The sequence below is a fragment of the Balaenoptera ricei genome, chromosome 1, assembly GCF_028023285.1.
Source record: "Balaenoptera ricei isolate mBalRic1 chromosome 1, mBalRic1.hap2, whole genome shotgun sequence".
In the NCBI taxonomy this organism is placed as follows: domain Eukaryota; kingdom Metazoa; phylum Chordata; class Mammalia; order Artiodactyla; family Balaenopteridae; genus Balaenoptera; species Balaenoptera ricei.
The window spans coordinates 55,674,237-55,690,797 of NC_082639.1; the positions used below are offsets into that span (position 1 = coordinate 55,674,237).

Below are 16,561 nucleotides of genomic sequence, written 5' to 3' on the forward strand. Positions count from 1 at the left end.
ATACCTTTCTAAGAATTTGTCCATTTCTTCCAAGTTGTTCATTTTATTGGCATAGAGTTGCTTGTAGTGGTCTCTTAGAATTCTTTGTATTTCTGCGGTGTCTGTTGTAACTTATCCTTTTTCATTTCTAATTTTATTGATTTGAGTCCTCTCCCTCTTTTTCTTGATGAGTCTGGCTAATGGTTTATCAATTTTGTTTATCTTCTCAAAGAACCAGCTTTTAATTTTATTGATCTTTGCTATTGTTTTCTTTGTTTCTATTTCATTTATTTCTGCTCTGATCTTTATTTCTTTCCTTCTGCTCTCTTTGGGTTTTGTTTGTTCTTCTTTCTCTAGTTCCTTTAGGTGTAAGGTTAGATTGTTTACTTGAGATTTTTCTTGTTTCTTGAGGTAGGCTTGTATAGCTGTAAACTTCCCTCTTAGAACTGCTTTTGCTGCATCCCATAGGTTTTGTATCGTCGTGTTTTCATTGTCATTTGTCTCTAGGTATTTTTTGATTTCCTCTTTGATTTCTTCAGTGATCTCTTGGTTATTTAGTAACGTATTGTTTAGCCTCCATGTCTTTGTCTTTTTTACGTTTTTTTCCCTGTAATTCATTTCTAATCTCATAGCGTTGTGGTCAGAAAAGATGCTTGATATGATTTCAATTTTCTTAAATTTACTGAGGCTTGATTTGTGACCCAAGATGTGATCTATCCTGGAGAATGTTCCGTGCGCACTTGAGAAGAACGTGTAATCTGCTGTTTTTGGATGGAATGTCCTATAAATATCAATTAAATCTATCTGGTCTATTGTGTCATTTAAAGCTTCTGTTTCCTTATTTATTTTCATTTTGGATGATCTGTCCATTGGTGTAAGTGAGGTGTTAAAGTCCCCCACTATGATTGTGTTACTGTCGATTTCCTCTTTTATAGCTGTTAGCAGTTGCCTTATGTATGGAGGTGCTCCTATGTTGGGTGCATATATATTTATAATTGTTATATCTTCTTCTTGGATTGATCCCTTGATCATTATGTAGTGTCCTTCCTTGTCTATTGTAACATTCTTTATTTTAAAGTCTATCTTATCTGATATGAGTATAGCTACTCCAGCTTTCTTTTGATTTCCATTTGCATGCAATATCTTTTTCCATCCCTTCACTTTCAGTCTTTATGTGTCCCTAGGTCTGAAGTGGGTCTCTTGTAGACAGCATATATATGGGTCTTGTTTTTGTATCCATTCAGCAAGCCTGTGTCTTTTGGTTGGAGCATTTAATCCAGTCACGTTTAAGGTAATTATCGATATGTATGTTCCTATGACCACTTTCTTAATTGTTTTGGGTTTGTTTTTGTAGGTCCTTTTCTTCTCTTGTGTTTCCCACTTAGAGAAGTTCCTTTAGCATTTGTTGTAGAGCTGGTTTGGTGGTGCTGAATTCTCGTAGCTTTTGCTTGTCTGTAAAGCTTTTGATTTCTCCAATCGAATCTGAATGAGATCCTTGCCGGGTAGAGTAATCTTGGTTGTAGGTTCTTCTCTTTCATCACTTTAAGTATATCATGCCACTCCCTTCTGGCTTGTAGAGTTTCTGCTGAGAAATCAGCTGTTAACGTTATGGGAGTTCCCTTGTATGTTATTTGTCGTTTTTCCCTTGCTGCTTTCAATAATTTTTCTTTGTCTTTAATTTTTGCCACTTTGATTACTATGTGTCTCGGCATGTTTCTCCTTGGGTTCATCCTGTATGGGACTCTCTGCGCTTCCTGGACTTAGGTGGCTATTTTCTTTCCTATGTTAGGGAAGTTTTCGACTATAATCTCTCCAAATATTTTCTCAGGTCCTTTCTCTCTCTCTTCTCCTTCTGGAACCCCTATCATGCGAATGTTGTTGCGTTGAATGTTGTCCCAGAGGTCTCTTAGGCTGTCTTCATTTCTTTGCATTCTTTTTTCTTTATTCTGTTCTGCAGCAGTGAATTCCACCATTCTGTCTTCCAGGTCACTTATCCGTTCTTCTGCCTCAGTTATTCTGCTACTGATTCCTTCTAGTGTAGTTTTCATTTCAGTTATTGTATTGTTCTTCTCTGTTTGTTCCTTAATTCTTCTAGGTCTTTGTTAAACATTTCTTGCATCTTCTCAATCTTTGCCTCCGTTCTTTTTCCGAGGTCCTGGATCATCTTCACTATCATTATTCTGAATTCTTTTTCTGGAAGGTTGCCTATCTCCACTTCATTTAGTTGTTTTTCTGGGGTTTTATCTTGTTCCTTCAACTGGTACATAGCCCTCTGCCTTCTTATCTTGTCTGTCTTTCTGTGAATGTGGTTTTTGTTTCACAGTCTGCAGGATTGTAGTTCTTATTCCTTCTGCTGTCTGCCCTCTGGTGGATGAGGCTATCTAAGAGGCTTGTGTAAGTTTCCTGATGGGAGGGACTCCAGAACTCTCTTTTTAAAATACAGAAAGGATCGTGCTATTTTTCTGGTCTGCTCAAAACCTTGTAAGTTAAAGTCTCTCCTCCATCTACCTGCTAGCACTCATCCTAGCCACGTGGTGTAGGAATAGCCTTGTGTTTCTACACCTCTTGGCCATACTCGTCTGTTCCTTTACTCCTAGCCACTTCACCAAACTCCTACTCGTCCATTTAAGCCCAACTAAAGTATGAGTTCTCCTGTGATGCTTTCCCAGTCCTTCAGCCAGCATTAGTTAAGCCCTCTGCTGGATTTCAATTAACCCTCCATTATAGCACTTACCATTATCTGCACTAGAATAAGCCTAATTTTGTAAATATGTGTCTCTTACTCAGTGGTGAAATCCTTAAGGAAAAGGGACATCTCTTATTCGTGTTTCATAGTCTCTCCTTTCAGCCTCCTGATGGTCTTCAATAAATGAATAATTGAACTGAGCTATGCTTGTACTTGTTTTATTTCTCAAGCACTAGCGTAACAGCTCCTTGTGCAGGGATCAGGTTTTCGTCTCTGGGTCTCCTGCAGTGCCCAACACAGTGTCTTATACATAGTAGGTGCCTGATAAATATTTGTTGAGTGGGACTGAAAGAATTATGTTGTTTGAACAACATTTCATTGAGGACTGAGAATTGCCTTTCTCATTTTTGCACGAAGCATAACATTTTCAACCACAAACTATTCCTGCTTGGTTAGTATGCAAGCATGTCAGTTTTGCAGCCACGGATGTGACTAGCGCTACCCACGGGTGAGTGCTGATTGATGCTAACTGTAGATGCAGCGGAAATATTAATGAGCTGTCACTTCTCAAAATTCTTAAAGGGGATTTTTTTTTTGTAATATTTAAAAACATGCCAAGGTTCTTGGAATGAAATCCTTTGATCAGCAAGGGCATTTTCTTTTGAAACATGTATTACTTAGAATACCAAAAGAGATTAATCTTTAAATACAGTGAACCAGCTTACACAGAGAATAGCTGATTCTTTTGCTAGTTGCTATGAATGTATGCAGAGTTAGTGTTTTGTTAGGGACTGGAACTCAGGCAAGTTCATTAACCTCTCTGATCATCATTTCCCTCACCTGTAAAATGGACGTTAAAATACGTGCCTTGTTGGTGTGTAGGAATTACATGACACCAGGGCTGCCATGGTGGCAGCTGTTTTTGTTCTTACTGTGGCCTCACATTCAGGCATTTTGAAGCTCAGCTTCCCCCACCAGCCCCCAACTGATCTGAGTCCTGTTAGGATCTTTGTCTTGAAGCTGTTTGTTTTTTCCCCTCAAAAATAAAAAATAGCCTTAATCTTATCTCAGGGAAAAGTGTAGGAGGATATTTCCCCAAATGTCAGTTGTGGGGTCTATGGATCAGAAAGGATTGGGGTGATTTTTGATTTGGTTTTGTTGGTTTGGGCATTTGGGGAAAGGGTTCTTGTTCATATTGTCTAAAATGATTATGTATTTATTGTGTAATTGCTTTAAGGCAAGAGCTAACGAAAGATCTCTTTAAAAATAAGTCACTTCGAGGTCTGCTGACAGTCTGCAAACATTGACACTTATGTAACACAAAGGTAGGAGCGCCTCCCAGTGCCCCAGAAATCTGCAGTGACGTCTCCTCCCTGCATCTGGAAGCCCTCAGCTGCCTGTTTGTTGTGTTCATCTTCTAGGTTACAGCACCATGAGCCCACAGGAAGACAGCGAAAACCCTCCGTGCACCAACGACCCCTTGTCGGCCGGGGTGGACGTGGGAAACCACGATGAAGACTTGGAGTTGGACACCCCACCTCAGACTGCTGCCCTCCTAAGTCACAAGTTCCACCACTACCGCCTACACCACCCCACGCTGCATCACGGCCACCACCTGCAGGCGGCCGTGACCGTACACACTGTCGACGCGGAATGCTAACCTCCTCACCTCCATCAGAAGATGAGATCTGGGAGATGTGGAATGTTCTGGAGGGAGAAAGAGCCAGCATCAAATCCACTTGTGTCTGTGCTTTGTCCGGAGTCGTTTAACTCGTTTTCCTGCCTGTTAACGTATTTCAAAACAAGAGAAACAACGACAAAAATCACATTTGTGAAGATGCGAGGCTGGTTGTGAAATGGAGGGGAAATAAGTCTGATTAATGAACCTGCCGTAATACCAACGGAATGAACACAAGCAAACCTCTAAACAGAGATGGAACCTACAAATGAAACATTGGGAGCCTTGGTTAAGCTGAGCCAGGGGAATGTTCCGAGGAGCCTGAAACATTCGGCTCTCCTTAACTGGAAGAGAGAAAAATATGCTCCAGCGGAGACTGGGAATGTGGCACATGCAGAGAGAAATGTGTGCTTTTGAAGATTTCACCTGGTTTCTTAGCGGTACCTAGACACCACAGTTGCTGTATGGAACTCATGTTAAGCTCTAAATGATGCATCTCAAAATTTCTAAGTAAAGGATTATTTTTCTACTATTTATTGAACTTTCAAACATTCTCAAACTTTGGGGGAAAGAAAAGGAAACACATGAGAAATTTTCACCAATTATCCCTAGCTGTTTTGTGTGTAATGAAGCGGTTCTTTGATTAAGGAGTTCTAGATCTTATTTAACTGATACCATCCCACTGCCTCACTCCACAAAAATGGGGAAATGAAGAAATCTTTCTCTCTGACTTGTTTACATATGTTTTCTTTAGAACATCATTTCATGGAAATAGATCTTGATTTGCAATGCAGTATTCTTTTCTGTGTTTGACAGAGGTGGTGACAGAGGTGGGGAGGGGCAGAGGAATCCAGGAAGCTTTTAAAGAAATGTTATGTTTCTTTTTTAACTAATTTCCATTTCCCATACAGTGCTTTCCTTAGGTTTCTACAAAACCTAATATTACACCCCCAGCCTTTCAGCTAAAGGAGGGTTGGATTTATTCTCCTTGTTTTAGAGACTATAAATTTTTTAATGTCCCATTTTGATTCTGAGAATGTTGAACGCATAAAGGAAGAAGTTTTTCAAATTCAAAATTTTGATTCTTAAATAAAGATTTCTTTTGAAATCATAGTTAAAAGCTGCTGCCAGTCATCCAAGAAGATACCCACCAAACTGCTTTGTGATGTATACAGAGTTTAATCAAATCTGGCTAATATAACATGGGGCATTGTAATTTTAAAGTAGTGTTCTAATTACAGTGATGTATTTTAGATTCACATTTTGTGATCCAAATATGTTATAAAGACATTCTTGCACCGTGTGTGTGGTAAATCTCCGTTTATATGTAGTTGGAAAAAATTCACTGAATAATGTTTTAATGATAGGGTATTACGATATAATGTAAAAAAAAATAAAAGTGGTTCTTCAGCAGTACAGAAAGTAAACTATATGTGTGCTATCAGGAAACCTCTTCATACTGTGTATAAAATTGCAGTCTAGTGAAATAAACTGTATGAACGGACAGTCTTAGTGGCTATAGTGATTTGTTTATGGACCACTTCTTGTGCCTCAAGGCAAATTACATTCACTTTGTAACCTAGCAGATCAGTTGCCAAACTGAAAGTAGACCTCCTTTCAGTGCCACAGTCAACTTCAGGGGCTTCCTGACCATCTTGACTATGCAAAGAAATTTAAGACTCTAATGGGATAAAATTAAAAGCAAATAAAATGCGTGGATTGTAGCTCCCCCTTTCTGAGCATCTAAATTCGTGTCATTAATAATAAATAAATGGCTGTTCTCTAACTGCTGGAGGGAATGAATGACTTTCCTGTCTTCCCAGAATATTAAACCTCTCCATGGAACACTGGGGTCATTTCTCAAGTTGAGAGGCTTTGTGTTATGACACTAGCCTCTTGATGGAGGGGAACCTGGTTGTTTTCAAGAAAAGAGTCACAAAACTTAGAGCTTAAAAAATAAAATACGGACAGCCTACTCAAAGACAATGAGAGAAATGTATTTTGTGTCTTTTGTGATAAGAATCTCTCCCCATCCTGAACTTTCAGGGAAAGTGACTGAATACTTATACGTGAATAAGAACATAACCAAGTTTTGCAGTTCCTGGAGAATATGACATACAGGTTTGTGCAGTTTGGGTTGAAGTTTTGGTCTGCTAAGTTACCTTTTGTCTTCTTCCCCAAGCATTGCATATAATGTTGTTTAAACATTTCTTGTTTGTGTTCTTGTTGTTATTTAAAAGGAAAAATATGGTTTTGGAAACTTTTCATCGTGGCAATCAATATTGGCTCCTTTTGCCCCACAGATTACATTGCTTGTTTTCTTTGTTTGTTTGTTTTCTTTTGTTTTTTTAAGTAATTTTTATTGCTGTATAGTTGATTTACAATTTTGTGTGAGTTTCTGCTGTACAGCAGAGTGAATTAGTTATAATATACATATATACACTCTTTTTTAGATTCTATTCCCATATAGGTCACTACAGAGTATTGAGTAGAGTTCCCTGTGCTATACAGTAATTTCTTATTAGTTATCTATTTTACATATAGTAGTGTGTATATGCCAATCCCAATCTCCCAATTTATCCCTCCTCCCCCTTTGCCCCTTGGTAGCCATAAGTTTGTTTTCTACATCTGTGACTCTATTTCTGTTTTGTAAATAGGTTCATTTTTACCATTTTTTTTAGATTCCACATATAGGCGATATCATACGATATTTGTCTTTCTCTGTCTGACTTCATTCAGTATGACAATCTCTAGGTCCATCCATGTCGCTGCAAATGGCATTATTTCTTTGTTTTTTATGGCTGAGTAATATTCCATTGTGTATATGTACCTCATCTTCTTTATTCATTCTTCCGTCGATGGACATTTAGGTCGCTTCCATGTCTTGGCTATTGTAAATAGTGCTGCAATGAACATTGGGGTGCATGTATCCTTTCAAACCAAGTTTTTCTCCGGATATATGCCCAGGAGTGGGATTGCTGGATCATATGGTAACTCTACTTTTAGTTTTTTAAGGAACCTCCATACTGTTCTCCATAGTGACTATACCAATTTACATTCCCACCAGCAGTGCAAGAGGATTCCCTTTTCTCCACACCCTCTCCAGCATTTATTGTAGGTTTTTTGATGATGGCCATTCTGACCAGTGTGAGGTGTTACCTCATTGTAGTTTTTTGGTGTTTTTTTTTTTTTTTTTTTGGTAAATTAAAGCTATTGTGTCTTTATTTTTAGCATTTTTTTAATCTTTTTTTTTTTTTAACATCTTAATTGCTTTACAATGGTGTGTTAGTTTCTGCTTTATACACAGTGAATCAGACAGCTTGCGTCTCCCTCCCACCCTCCCTATCCTACCCCTCTAGGTGGTCACAAAGCACCGAGCTGATCTCCCTGTGCTATGCAGCTGCTTCCCACTAGCTATCTATTTTACATTCGGTAGTGTATATATGGCCATGCCACTCTCTCACTTCGTACCAGCTTACCCTTCTCCCTCCTCGTGTCCTCAAGTCCGTTCTCTACGTCTGCGTCTTTATTCTTGTCCTGCCCCTAGGTTCATGAGACCTTTTTTTTTTTTAGATTCCATATATATGTGTTAGCATACGGTATTTGTTTTTCTCTTTCTGACTTACTTCACTCTGTCTGACAGACTCTAGGTCCATCCACCTCACTACAAATAACTCAATTTTGTTTCTTTTTATGGCTGAGTAATATTCCATTGTATATATGTGCCACATCTTCTTTATCCATTTGTCTGTCGATGAACACTTAGGTTGCTTCCAGGTCCTGGCTATTGTAAATAGTGCTGCAATGAACATTATGGTACATGACTCTTTTTGAATTATGATTTTCTCTGGGTATATGCCCAGTAGTGGGATTGCTGGGTCGTATGATAGTTCTATTTTTAGTTTTTTAGGGAACCTCCATACTGTCTCCATAGTGGCTGTATCAATTTACATTCCCACCGACAGTGCAAGAGGGTTCCCTTTTCTCCACACCGTCTCCAGCATTTATTGTTTGTAGATTTTTTGATGATGGCCATTCTGACCGGTGTGAGGTGATACCTCGTTGTAGTTTTGATTTGTATTTCTCTAATAATTAGTGATGTTGAGCGTCTTTTCATGTGCCTCTTGGCCATCTGTATGTCTTTTTTTTTTTTTAAGATTTTTATTTATTTATTTTAGCCACTCCATGCGGCATGTGGGATCTTAGTTCCCCAGCCAGGGATCAAAGCTGTGCCCCCTGCAGTGGAAGCACAGAATCTTAACCACTGGACCACCAGGGAAGTCCCTATCTGTATGTCTTCTTTGGAGAAATGTCTATTTAGATCTTCCGCCCATTTTTTGATTGGGTTGTTTGTTTTTTTGATATTGAGCTGCATGAGCCATTTGTATATTTTGAAGCCCAATTCCTTGTTGGTTGCATCATTTGCAAATATTTTCTCCCATTCTATGTGTTGTTACATTGCTTGTTAAACAAGTCTCTTCTGACATCCTGGAGGGGGGTCCCATCAATGCCTTTCACTCACTAAGGCCTCTTACCACCTGTAGCCAACCTTGCTTATTAGTGCGGACAAGTACCAAGAGCTATGGGTGTTCCAGGTCACTTTATACAGCTAGACAAGGAAATTTCCTATTTGTGGCCCCAACAAAACAGAATTCAGACTCACACTAGTTCTTGTGGCAGACATTCATCTGCTTTTTGGATACATTTATTTTAGAAATTTTGGAAAATTGTGGTAGTTTTTCTTCCTCTACTTCTTGATTGAATTTGAATGTTCAACTAAACTTCATTAATATTTTTATTTGAAAGACTTTGTCCAGTTTACTCAGACAGGCTTATTTTGCCTGTTAGAGTGACTGGTATGTGGAAAGAAGTCCTGGAAGGTCACTTAAGCTCACTTCTCTGTGGCAATGGCCTGCTGTAGTGATTACATTTTTTAGAATGTATATCTGCTAGAATAATCAAACACAGCATCCTAGAGGCATCTGTGTCCTCTGTGAACAAAGGAGTGGTAATTTTCCTGGCTGAAATCCAATGCCATATTCAGAATTTTTTTGAGTTTTTCAGTAAAAAAGTTGAAAGACATATTTCTGTGACTGTTACTTATAACTGTATACAATGCTTTGTTTAATAGCCAAGGTGGGTGTATATCAAAATGTGTAGATATATAGACATCTGAGATTTTCCTGGTTTTCCTCCAACCTCCCTCTTCAGTCCTAAACTGCTCATTAAGCCTCTTCATCCCTTAATTCAGTGTTTCTTAACTTTTTAAAAGTTCATTATTGTCCTGCTCCTAAAAAGAAAATTTTGATTTAATTAAAATTCACCCTAACAAGAGAAATTAAACACTAGAGGGTAAGATTTGTCATGGCTTTGGAGAGCTACAAACTATTGTAATATCTGATTTCTTTTCCTCCCCCGAGAATCAGTTTTCACCACTTCATGGGCAGTATCTACCCCATTTGAGAATGTGCCTTAAAGTTCTGTCAGCCCCCTTTTCAGTACTTCTTGGGAAGGTAGAGCATTGAGGTGAAAGCAAGGGGGCCTGGGACTCTGATCCCAAGCTCAGAACTGTCTTGGACTTCCTCATCTCCTTCTCATTTCACATCTGGTCAATCGCCAAGTCCAAAGTCTTTGAGCAAACAATATCACTCACCTTCATCCATCCCTTTCTTTTTTTTTGTGACTGATTTGTAAGCCATCTATATATCTCCACTGAATCGGTAGCCTCTAAACTGGCTCCTAGACTCTCTTCTCATATTTTTCATTCATTCAACAAGTATTCCCTGGGCTCCTACCACACATCTGGCACTGCCCTAGGAGCAAGTATACAGGAAGGAATTAAACAGAGCAATCCCTTCTCACACTGCATGTGGAGATGTCAGTGGACAATGGAGCTGGCTCCGGTGTTTATCCCACTCTTCCTCCATTATGAAGCAGTGAATGTGACTCCAAGAACTGACCTAAATCATAGCGTTGGATTTCCTGTTAATCCCACTGCAATCATAATAAACTCATCCTATGTATTTAGTCATAAGCTTAGACTTAAGGCAACCAACATAAGGCATTCCTCCAGCAGAAGGGAAGATGTGATCTAATCTGAATCCCACCCTCCTTCTGGATCCTTCTTTGTGTAAGACCATTTGAATTGACTTTAATACCTGCACCTGAAAGCATCCAATATCAGCATTAAACAAGCAAATACAAAAATGTAAGTATAATTTCAAATATGGCTATTTGCTGTAAAGGCAAAGGAAGGGTGGTGGACAAAGTAACCCATGGGGGAGAGTGTGGGCAGGGAGAAAACCTACTTTAGATTAGATGCTCAAGGAGAGCCTTTAAGAGAGTGATGATGAAGCTGCTACTGAAGAATGGGAAAGAGCCAGACAGCAGGGCAGGGGGACAGTGGTAGGCTGACATTTCCTGCTGAGGGAATAGAACATGCAGTGGGCTTAAGATAAGAAAGAGGATGGCATCTAGAGCATTGGCTAGCAAAGGGAAAGTGGAATGTGATGAGAATGAAGAGGTAGGAAAACGGGGTCCTGCAGGCCATGGAAGAAAAATAGTGAGATAAGTGGGAAGCCAGTAGGATCTTTTAAGGAGAGGGTGAGGCTATCTAGTCTATATTTAAGAAAGACCATTTTGAGTTGAAAATTATTGTGGGGTAGGTAGCAAAAATGAAAATATGGACAGGAAATCATTGCAGAAGTGTAGATGAGAAATGCAGGATGATAGCAGTAAAGATGGAGGAAAACAAAGTGGTGGAAAATAAGTTTTGGAAGCAGAAATGGCGGGGGGTGGGCTTGCTTGGTTATGGAGAGTAATGAGACAGGGGTTCCTGACTTGGACAATTACACCAATGGTGGCATCACTTTCTGTACTAGAGAGCAGGAACAGTTTCAGAAGGAGTAAGGAATGTTCTATATGCTGGGTGTGAGATAGCTAGAGATGTCAAGTTCATCCTGCATACTCCCACCCAATAATTACTGATGACTGACTCACATGGAGCATTTGCTCTGTGACAGGCACTGCGGTAAGGTGTTCTCATGTGCTAACTCATTTCATATGATTTAGCTCTGATCAGTCAGCACCATATAAGAGCTTTCAGCCTTACCTCTCTACCTAATCCTCTTAGTGGCATGCTCCACAGTTTGTATCCTGCTTAAGTTCAGAACTTCATCCTGCTTACCCCTTGTGTACCGCTGCTGTGTTCCAGCCAACTGGTCTACTGGCCAAACACCTGACTTCCTTGATGTAATGTATGTCTTTGTTCATGCTTTGTGTGTGTGTATGTGGTTTTTATTTTATTGTTTTCTGCTTCACTGAGGTATAATTGATACATAAAATTGTAAGATATTCAAAGGGAACATAGTGGTGATTTGATACATGTATTCATTGTGAAAGGATTTCCCCTTAGCTAACATCCATCATCTCACGTATTTGTCTTTTGGGGGAGGCGGGGGGTGAAGGTGAGAACATCTAAATTCTACTCTTAGTAAATTTCAGTTGTTGTGGTCAAGTATAGTCACCATATTATCCATTAGATCCTCAGACATTATTCACCTTACAGCTGAAAGTTTGTATCCTTTTACCCACCTCCAGCCCATGGCAACCATTTTTCTACTCTCTATTTCTATGTGTTGAACTTTTTAAAAACTATTTCACATGTAAGTGATACCATGCTGCATCTGTCTTTGTCTGACCTATTTCATTTAGCATCAATATATCGGCCTATAAAAGGCTACCTATATATTATAATAATAATTTTTGACATCAGTACATATCTAAAAGCAAAAATAATTCCTGTTGGCTAATTTATATGTACAGTTACTTATCTAATATGCAATATGGTTTTAAATAGCATTTCTTTAAGAAAGAGCTTACATATGGAAGATTTTTAAATCTTTCTCATAGGACTTCTTGTATTTCTTTCACACTCTTCCCATTCTATTTCTGGGTGCTGCTTGATTAAAGTGTTTTATGTAACACTATACCCACCAGGATTACTGCCTTGGCTCTTCCTTTGGCCCTAGCGCTTTTGGAAAAAAAAAAAAATTACGTAACAGAAGCTTGGCTCCCGGACAAAGGTATGTTCTTGACTTTCAGGGCTCCTTGGCAATCCTTTATCCAGTCCCAGTTTACTCTGCAGTGCGCTCTCCTGAAAACCCACTCCAAAATGTTTCCACTGTCTCCAGCCCTTCACCTGGGCCTACCACAGCCCTCTGCAGCTGCCATATGTTCTACCCTCAGGTTTCAATAGAAGCCCTACAACTCTTACATCTTTACATCAAAATGGCTTTCAGACCTCATTCTCTTTATTGGTTCTCAGAGGAAGAAATGTTCCTGCTCCTTCCCAGAGCCAACCCTTATGCTCTTCAACCAGTTGCATCAGACATGTACATCCTCAGTTCCCCTTCCCCAGTCAGTGGCCGCATAGCCTACAAATACAAACCGTCCTTAACCTTGCTTTCCCCTCAGGTTACTCTTAGGTGGTCCTCTGTCTGTCTGGACCAATATTTCAAAATCGTAGTATTTACTCAAGACCTCACCCAGGCCTCCACGCTCTCTCCTTGCTGCCTCCCCTCTCCCAGTGAGCTCATCCTTTGCTGTGACTTCAGCTAGAAGGTGTAGACACACCCTCCTCCCAGGTCTGTGCCCCCAGCCTCGGTGTTCCCGCTCTTCCTGAAATCCTGACCCCCTGTCCATTTGCCTGTGACTCGCCATGTGGATGTTTCCCAGGCCATTCCAGCACCCTACTCCAAGTTGCTATCCTTTCTCACCTGGACCCCTGCAGCAGCTTCCCTGCCATTCTCTCATCTCCATTCTTGCCCCCTCCACTTCATTCTCTACATGGAGGTCTGAGTAATCTTACTTTTATTGAGTTAAATTTCATGTACCATAAAAGTAACCATTTTGAAGTATACAATTCAGTGGCATTTAGTACGTTCAAAATGTCATGCAATCATCACCTCCATCTAGTCCCAAAACATTTTTTCACACCCACAGAGGGAAACTCTGCACCCATCAAGCAGTCACTCTCATTTCCCCCTTCTCCCTATCCCCTAGAAACCACCAATTTTTCTGTCTCTGAATTTACCTAGTCTGAACTTTTCATCTAAATACAAGGTGACCTTTCGGGCTTTTTTCACTTAGTATCATGTTTTTGAGTTTCACCCGTATAGCGTGTATAGTAGCATGTATCAGTACTCGATTCCTTTTTGCGGCTGAATAACATCAATTCCATTGTATGGATATACCACATCTTGTTTATCCATTCACATATGATGGGCCTTCGGGTTGTTTCCATCTTTTGACAATTGTGGATAGTGCTGCTTTGAGCATTTGTGTACAACTACTTGTTGTGTGTTTTGTTTTTTTTTTATAAATGTTTTTATTTAGTTATTTTTGGCTGCGTTGCGTCTTCGTTGCTGCACACAGGCTTTCTCTAGTTGCAGCGAGCAGGGGCTACTCTTCGTTGTGGTACACGGGCTTCTCATTGCGGTGGCTTCTCTTGTTGCAGAGCACGGGCTTGAGGCACGCGGGCTTCAGTAGTTGTGGCTCATGGGCTCTAGAGCGCAGACTCAGTAGTTGTGGCGCACAGGCTCAATTGCTCCGCGGCATGTGGGATCTTCCCGGACCAGGGCTGGAACCCGTGTCCCTTGCATTGGCAGGTGGATTCTTAACCACTGCGCCACCAGGGAAGCCCACAACTATTTGTTTGAATACTGGTTTTCACTTCCTTTGGGTATATGCGTAGGAGTTGAATCGCTTAGTCATATGGTAATTTTATGTTTGACATTCTGAGAAACTGCCAGACTGTTTTCTAGAGTGGTATCATTTTACATCCTCACCAGCAATGTGCAGAGTTCCAATCTCTTTACTTCCTTGCCAACATTTCTTTTCCTTTTTTCTTTTTCATTATAGCCATCCTAGTGAAGGCAAAGTACTAGCTCATTGTGGGAGAACAATCTTTTTTAAAATGTAAAATTAAAACCTGTACTTACTTGCTTAACATGTTTTATTTTTTGCCCTTGCCTCCACTCCCTTTCTGCCCTTAGGATGAATTCACCCTAACACCATTTGGCCCCCTTTATTCCTGGTGTCTTCTCTTAACTTCTTGAATAAGCCTTGCTCTAGTCTACCTCAGGGCCTTTGCATGTGCTACTCACACTGCCTGAGGCACTTCCTCTCCAAGCCCACCTCTCCCAGCCCCATCCCTCATCTGGATAACCACTGCCCCTCCTTCAGATCTCAGCCTCAATGTCACTTTCTCAGTGACTGCCCATGTGGCATTAGCTTACACTGTTACATTACTCTGCTGGGGGGAAAAAGGTGATTTAAACCCAAAACTGACAATGGCTGCTTCTGCCTGCTAACAGAGAGGGTAGCATAATCCTTACCAATGGGGAAAATCCATCTTTATACTGGCCCCTTCCACTTACAGAGGGGAAAAAAGAGGCTGAAACTCTGAATCCTCTGCCAGTTTTTTCTGTGCTGCAAAATGATGAGACTCTATTGTGTGAAATTGATCTGTGTAGTAAACTGGGGTAAACGGAGCTTCTGAAGGGATTGGAAAACAAGAAGGTGGGAGATGTATAGGGAGTCTTGAGGCAGAAAGAGGACACCAAACATAAAGGCTCTGGGACCCACAGAGAAAGGTGACCACTGAAAGATGCACTAGGCACCTGGTGGCCAGGAGGCTAAAGGAGTGTTGGGTTTCAATTTGTCTGTCACACATACACACCCATCTTCCCACAGCTTCACCAGAGTTACATAAACACAAGCCTTAAGTGAGAATGAACCAAGTTCCCACCAGCCAGGACAGAGCAGAGAGAAGAGGACAGTTGCGGGCGCAAGAGACAAGCAAAACAACTGAATGAAGCAAAAAAACTCAGAGCCAGAGGCAACAAGAGCCCTGAGGAATTCACAGAAATCTTGGGGCAGTCACTGGACTTCTTACAGGACCTGGGATAAAAGCTCCAAGCCAATTTTACTTAAGTCTCCAAGCACAGTGTGACGTCAGCTGACATCTGGGTACCGTGTCACCGTCTGCTAGATGTCTCCTTCACTCTCATCACACTCTTGTTTTATGTCTGCCTTCCCCGCCAGACTGAGCGCTGCTCAGTCCTGGGTAACTTTCTTTCTTCGTGCTGCATCCTGGTGCCCATCTCAAGCAGGCACCTAAAGATATTTGTTGAGTGAATAAACTTTTTCTCTGACCAGAATTTAAGGTGGTTTAAAAAAGAAACAAAAGATACTAAAATGGGATCATTTCTTATTTTTTATTTAGACCCCCTCCCTCCCCAAGCTGGAAATAGAGTGAAAGACACAGTTGAAAATGGAAGAGGGCTAACATGATAGGAATCTAAGTTTATTTGCTAAAAGACTGGAAGAGATTGGAATTGGCTTATCAGAATGTTTCACAAGCACATCAAAATCAACCTGGCAACTATAAAAATATCAAAAAGAACTAAAACCCTGTGCTTCTGACCTTGATGAAAAGAAGACTTTCTTAAACAGGGCCTGAAAAAGCAGAGGTCATAACTCAAAGATTGGTTTAATTTAAAATTTCTATGCTACAAAAGTAACAAAAAAGAATTTTAGTTGCAAAAAATAGAACAGGCAAAGGCTTGGCACTGAGAAGAATAATATGTATTAAAACTAACCTATTCGTAATAATAAACTAATAAAACTAGTAAGCAAAGGAGAAGTTACCTAATGGAAAAACCAGGCCAGGAGTTCCTCTTCAGTGAAAAGAAAACATAACTAGCGAGTAATCATATAAAGAAGCGATCGACCCTTCTAGAATTAATGAAATACAAATTGAAATGAGGTAAGTTTTTTTCATTTACAGATTGGCAAAAATTTCAAAGTTGTATAACACTCTAATGTAAATTGGTATAGACACTTTGGTAAATATTAAAATTTAAATACACCCTACCTCAGAAATTCTACTTCTCCACATCTGTCTGACAGAAACACTAACTTGAGTGTGAGGAAACTTGACAAATATGTTTACCGAAGCATTTGAGCATTTGTTGGAATGCAAAGAACTGGAAGCGATCTCAGTTATGACTAAATAAAATGTGGAATATCTATATCATGAAATACTATGGAGCAGTTTTTAAAATAAAGTGGATCTCCGCACAAACATAGTTATATCTACAAACATCTTGTTGGGTAAGAAAAGCAAGTTGCAGAGAGTTACGTATAATGTGGTA

At 40.0% G+C, this 16,561-nt stretch overlaps 1 protein-coding gene across 1 annotated transcript in view; it reads left to right on the forward strand.

Moving 5' to 3' along the window:
• The window catches only part of CACHD1 (cache domain containing 1), a 210,493-nt gene extending 204,644 nt beyond the window's left edge, over nt 1-5,849 (forward strand). Inside the window, exon 27 of the mRNA XM_059924016.1 lies at nt 4,087-5,849. Within this exon, the coding sequence (XP_059779999.1) occupies nt 4,087-4,325 (239 nt within the window). The 3' untranslated portion in view covers nt 4,326-5,849. The remainder of the gene's footprint in view (nt 1-4,086) is intronic.
• The last annotated feature ends 10,712 nt before the right edge of the window (nt 5,850-16,561 follow it).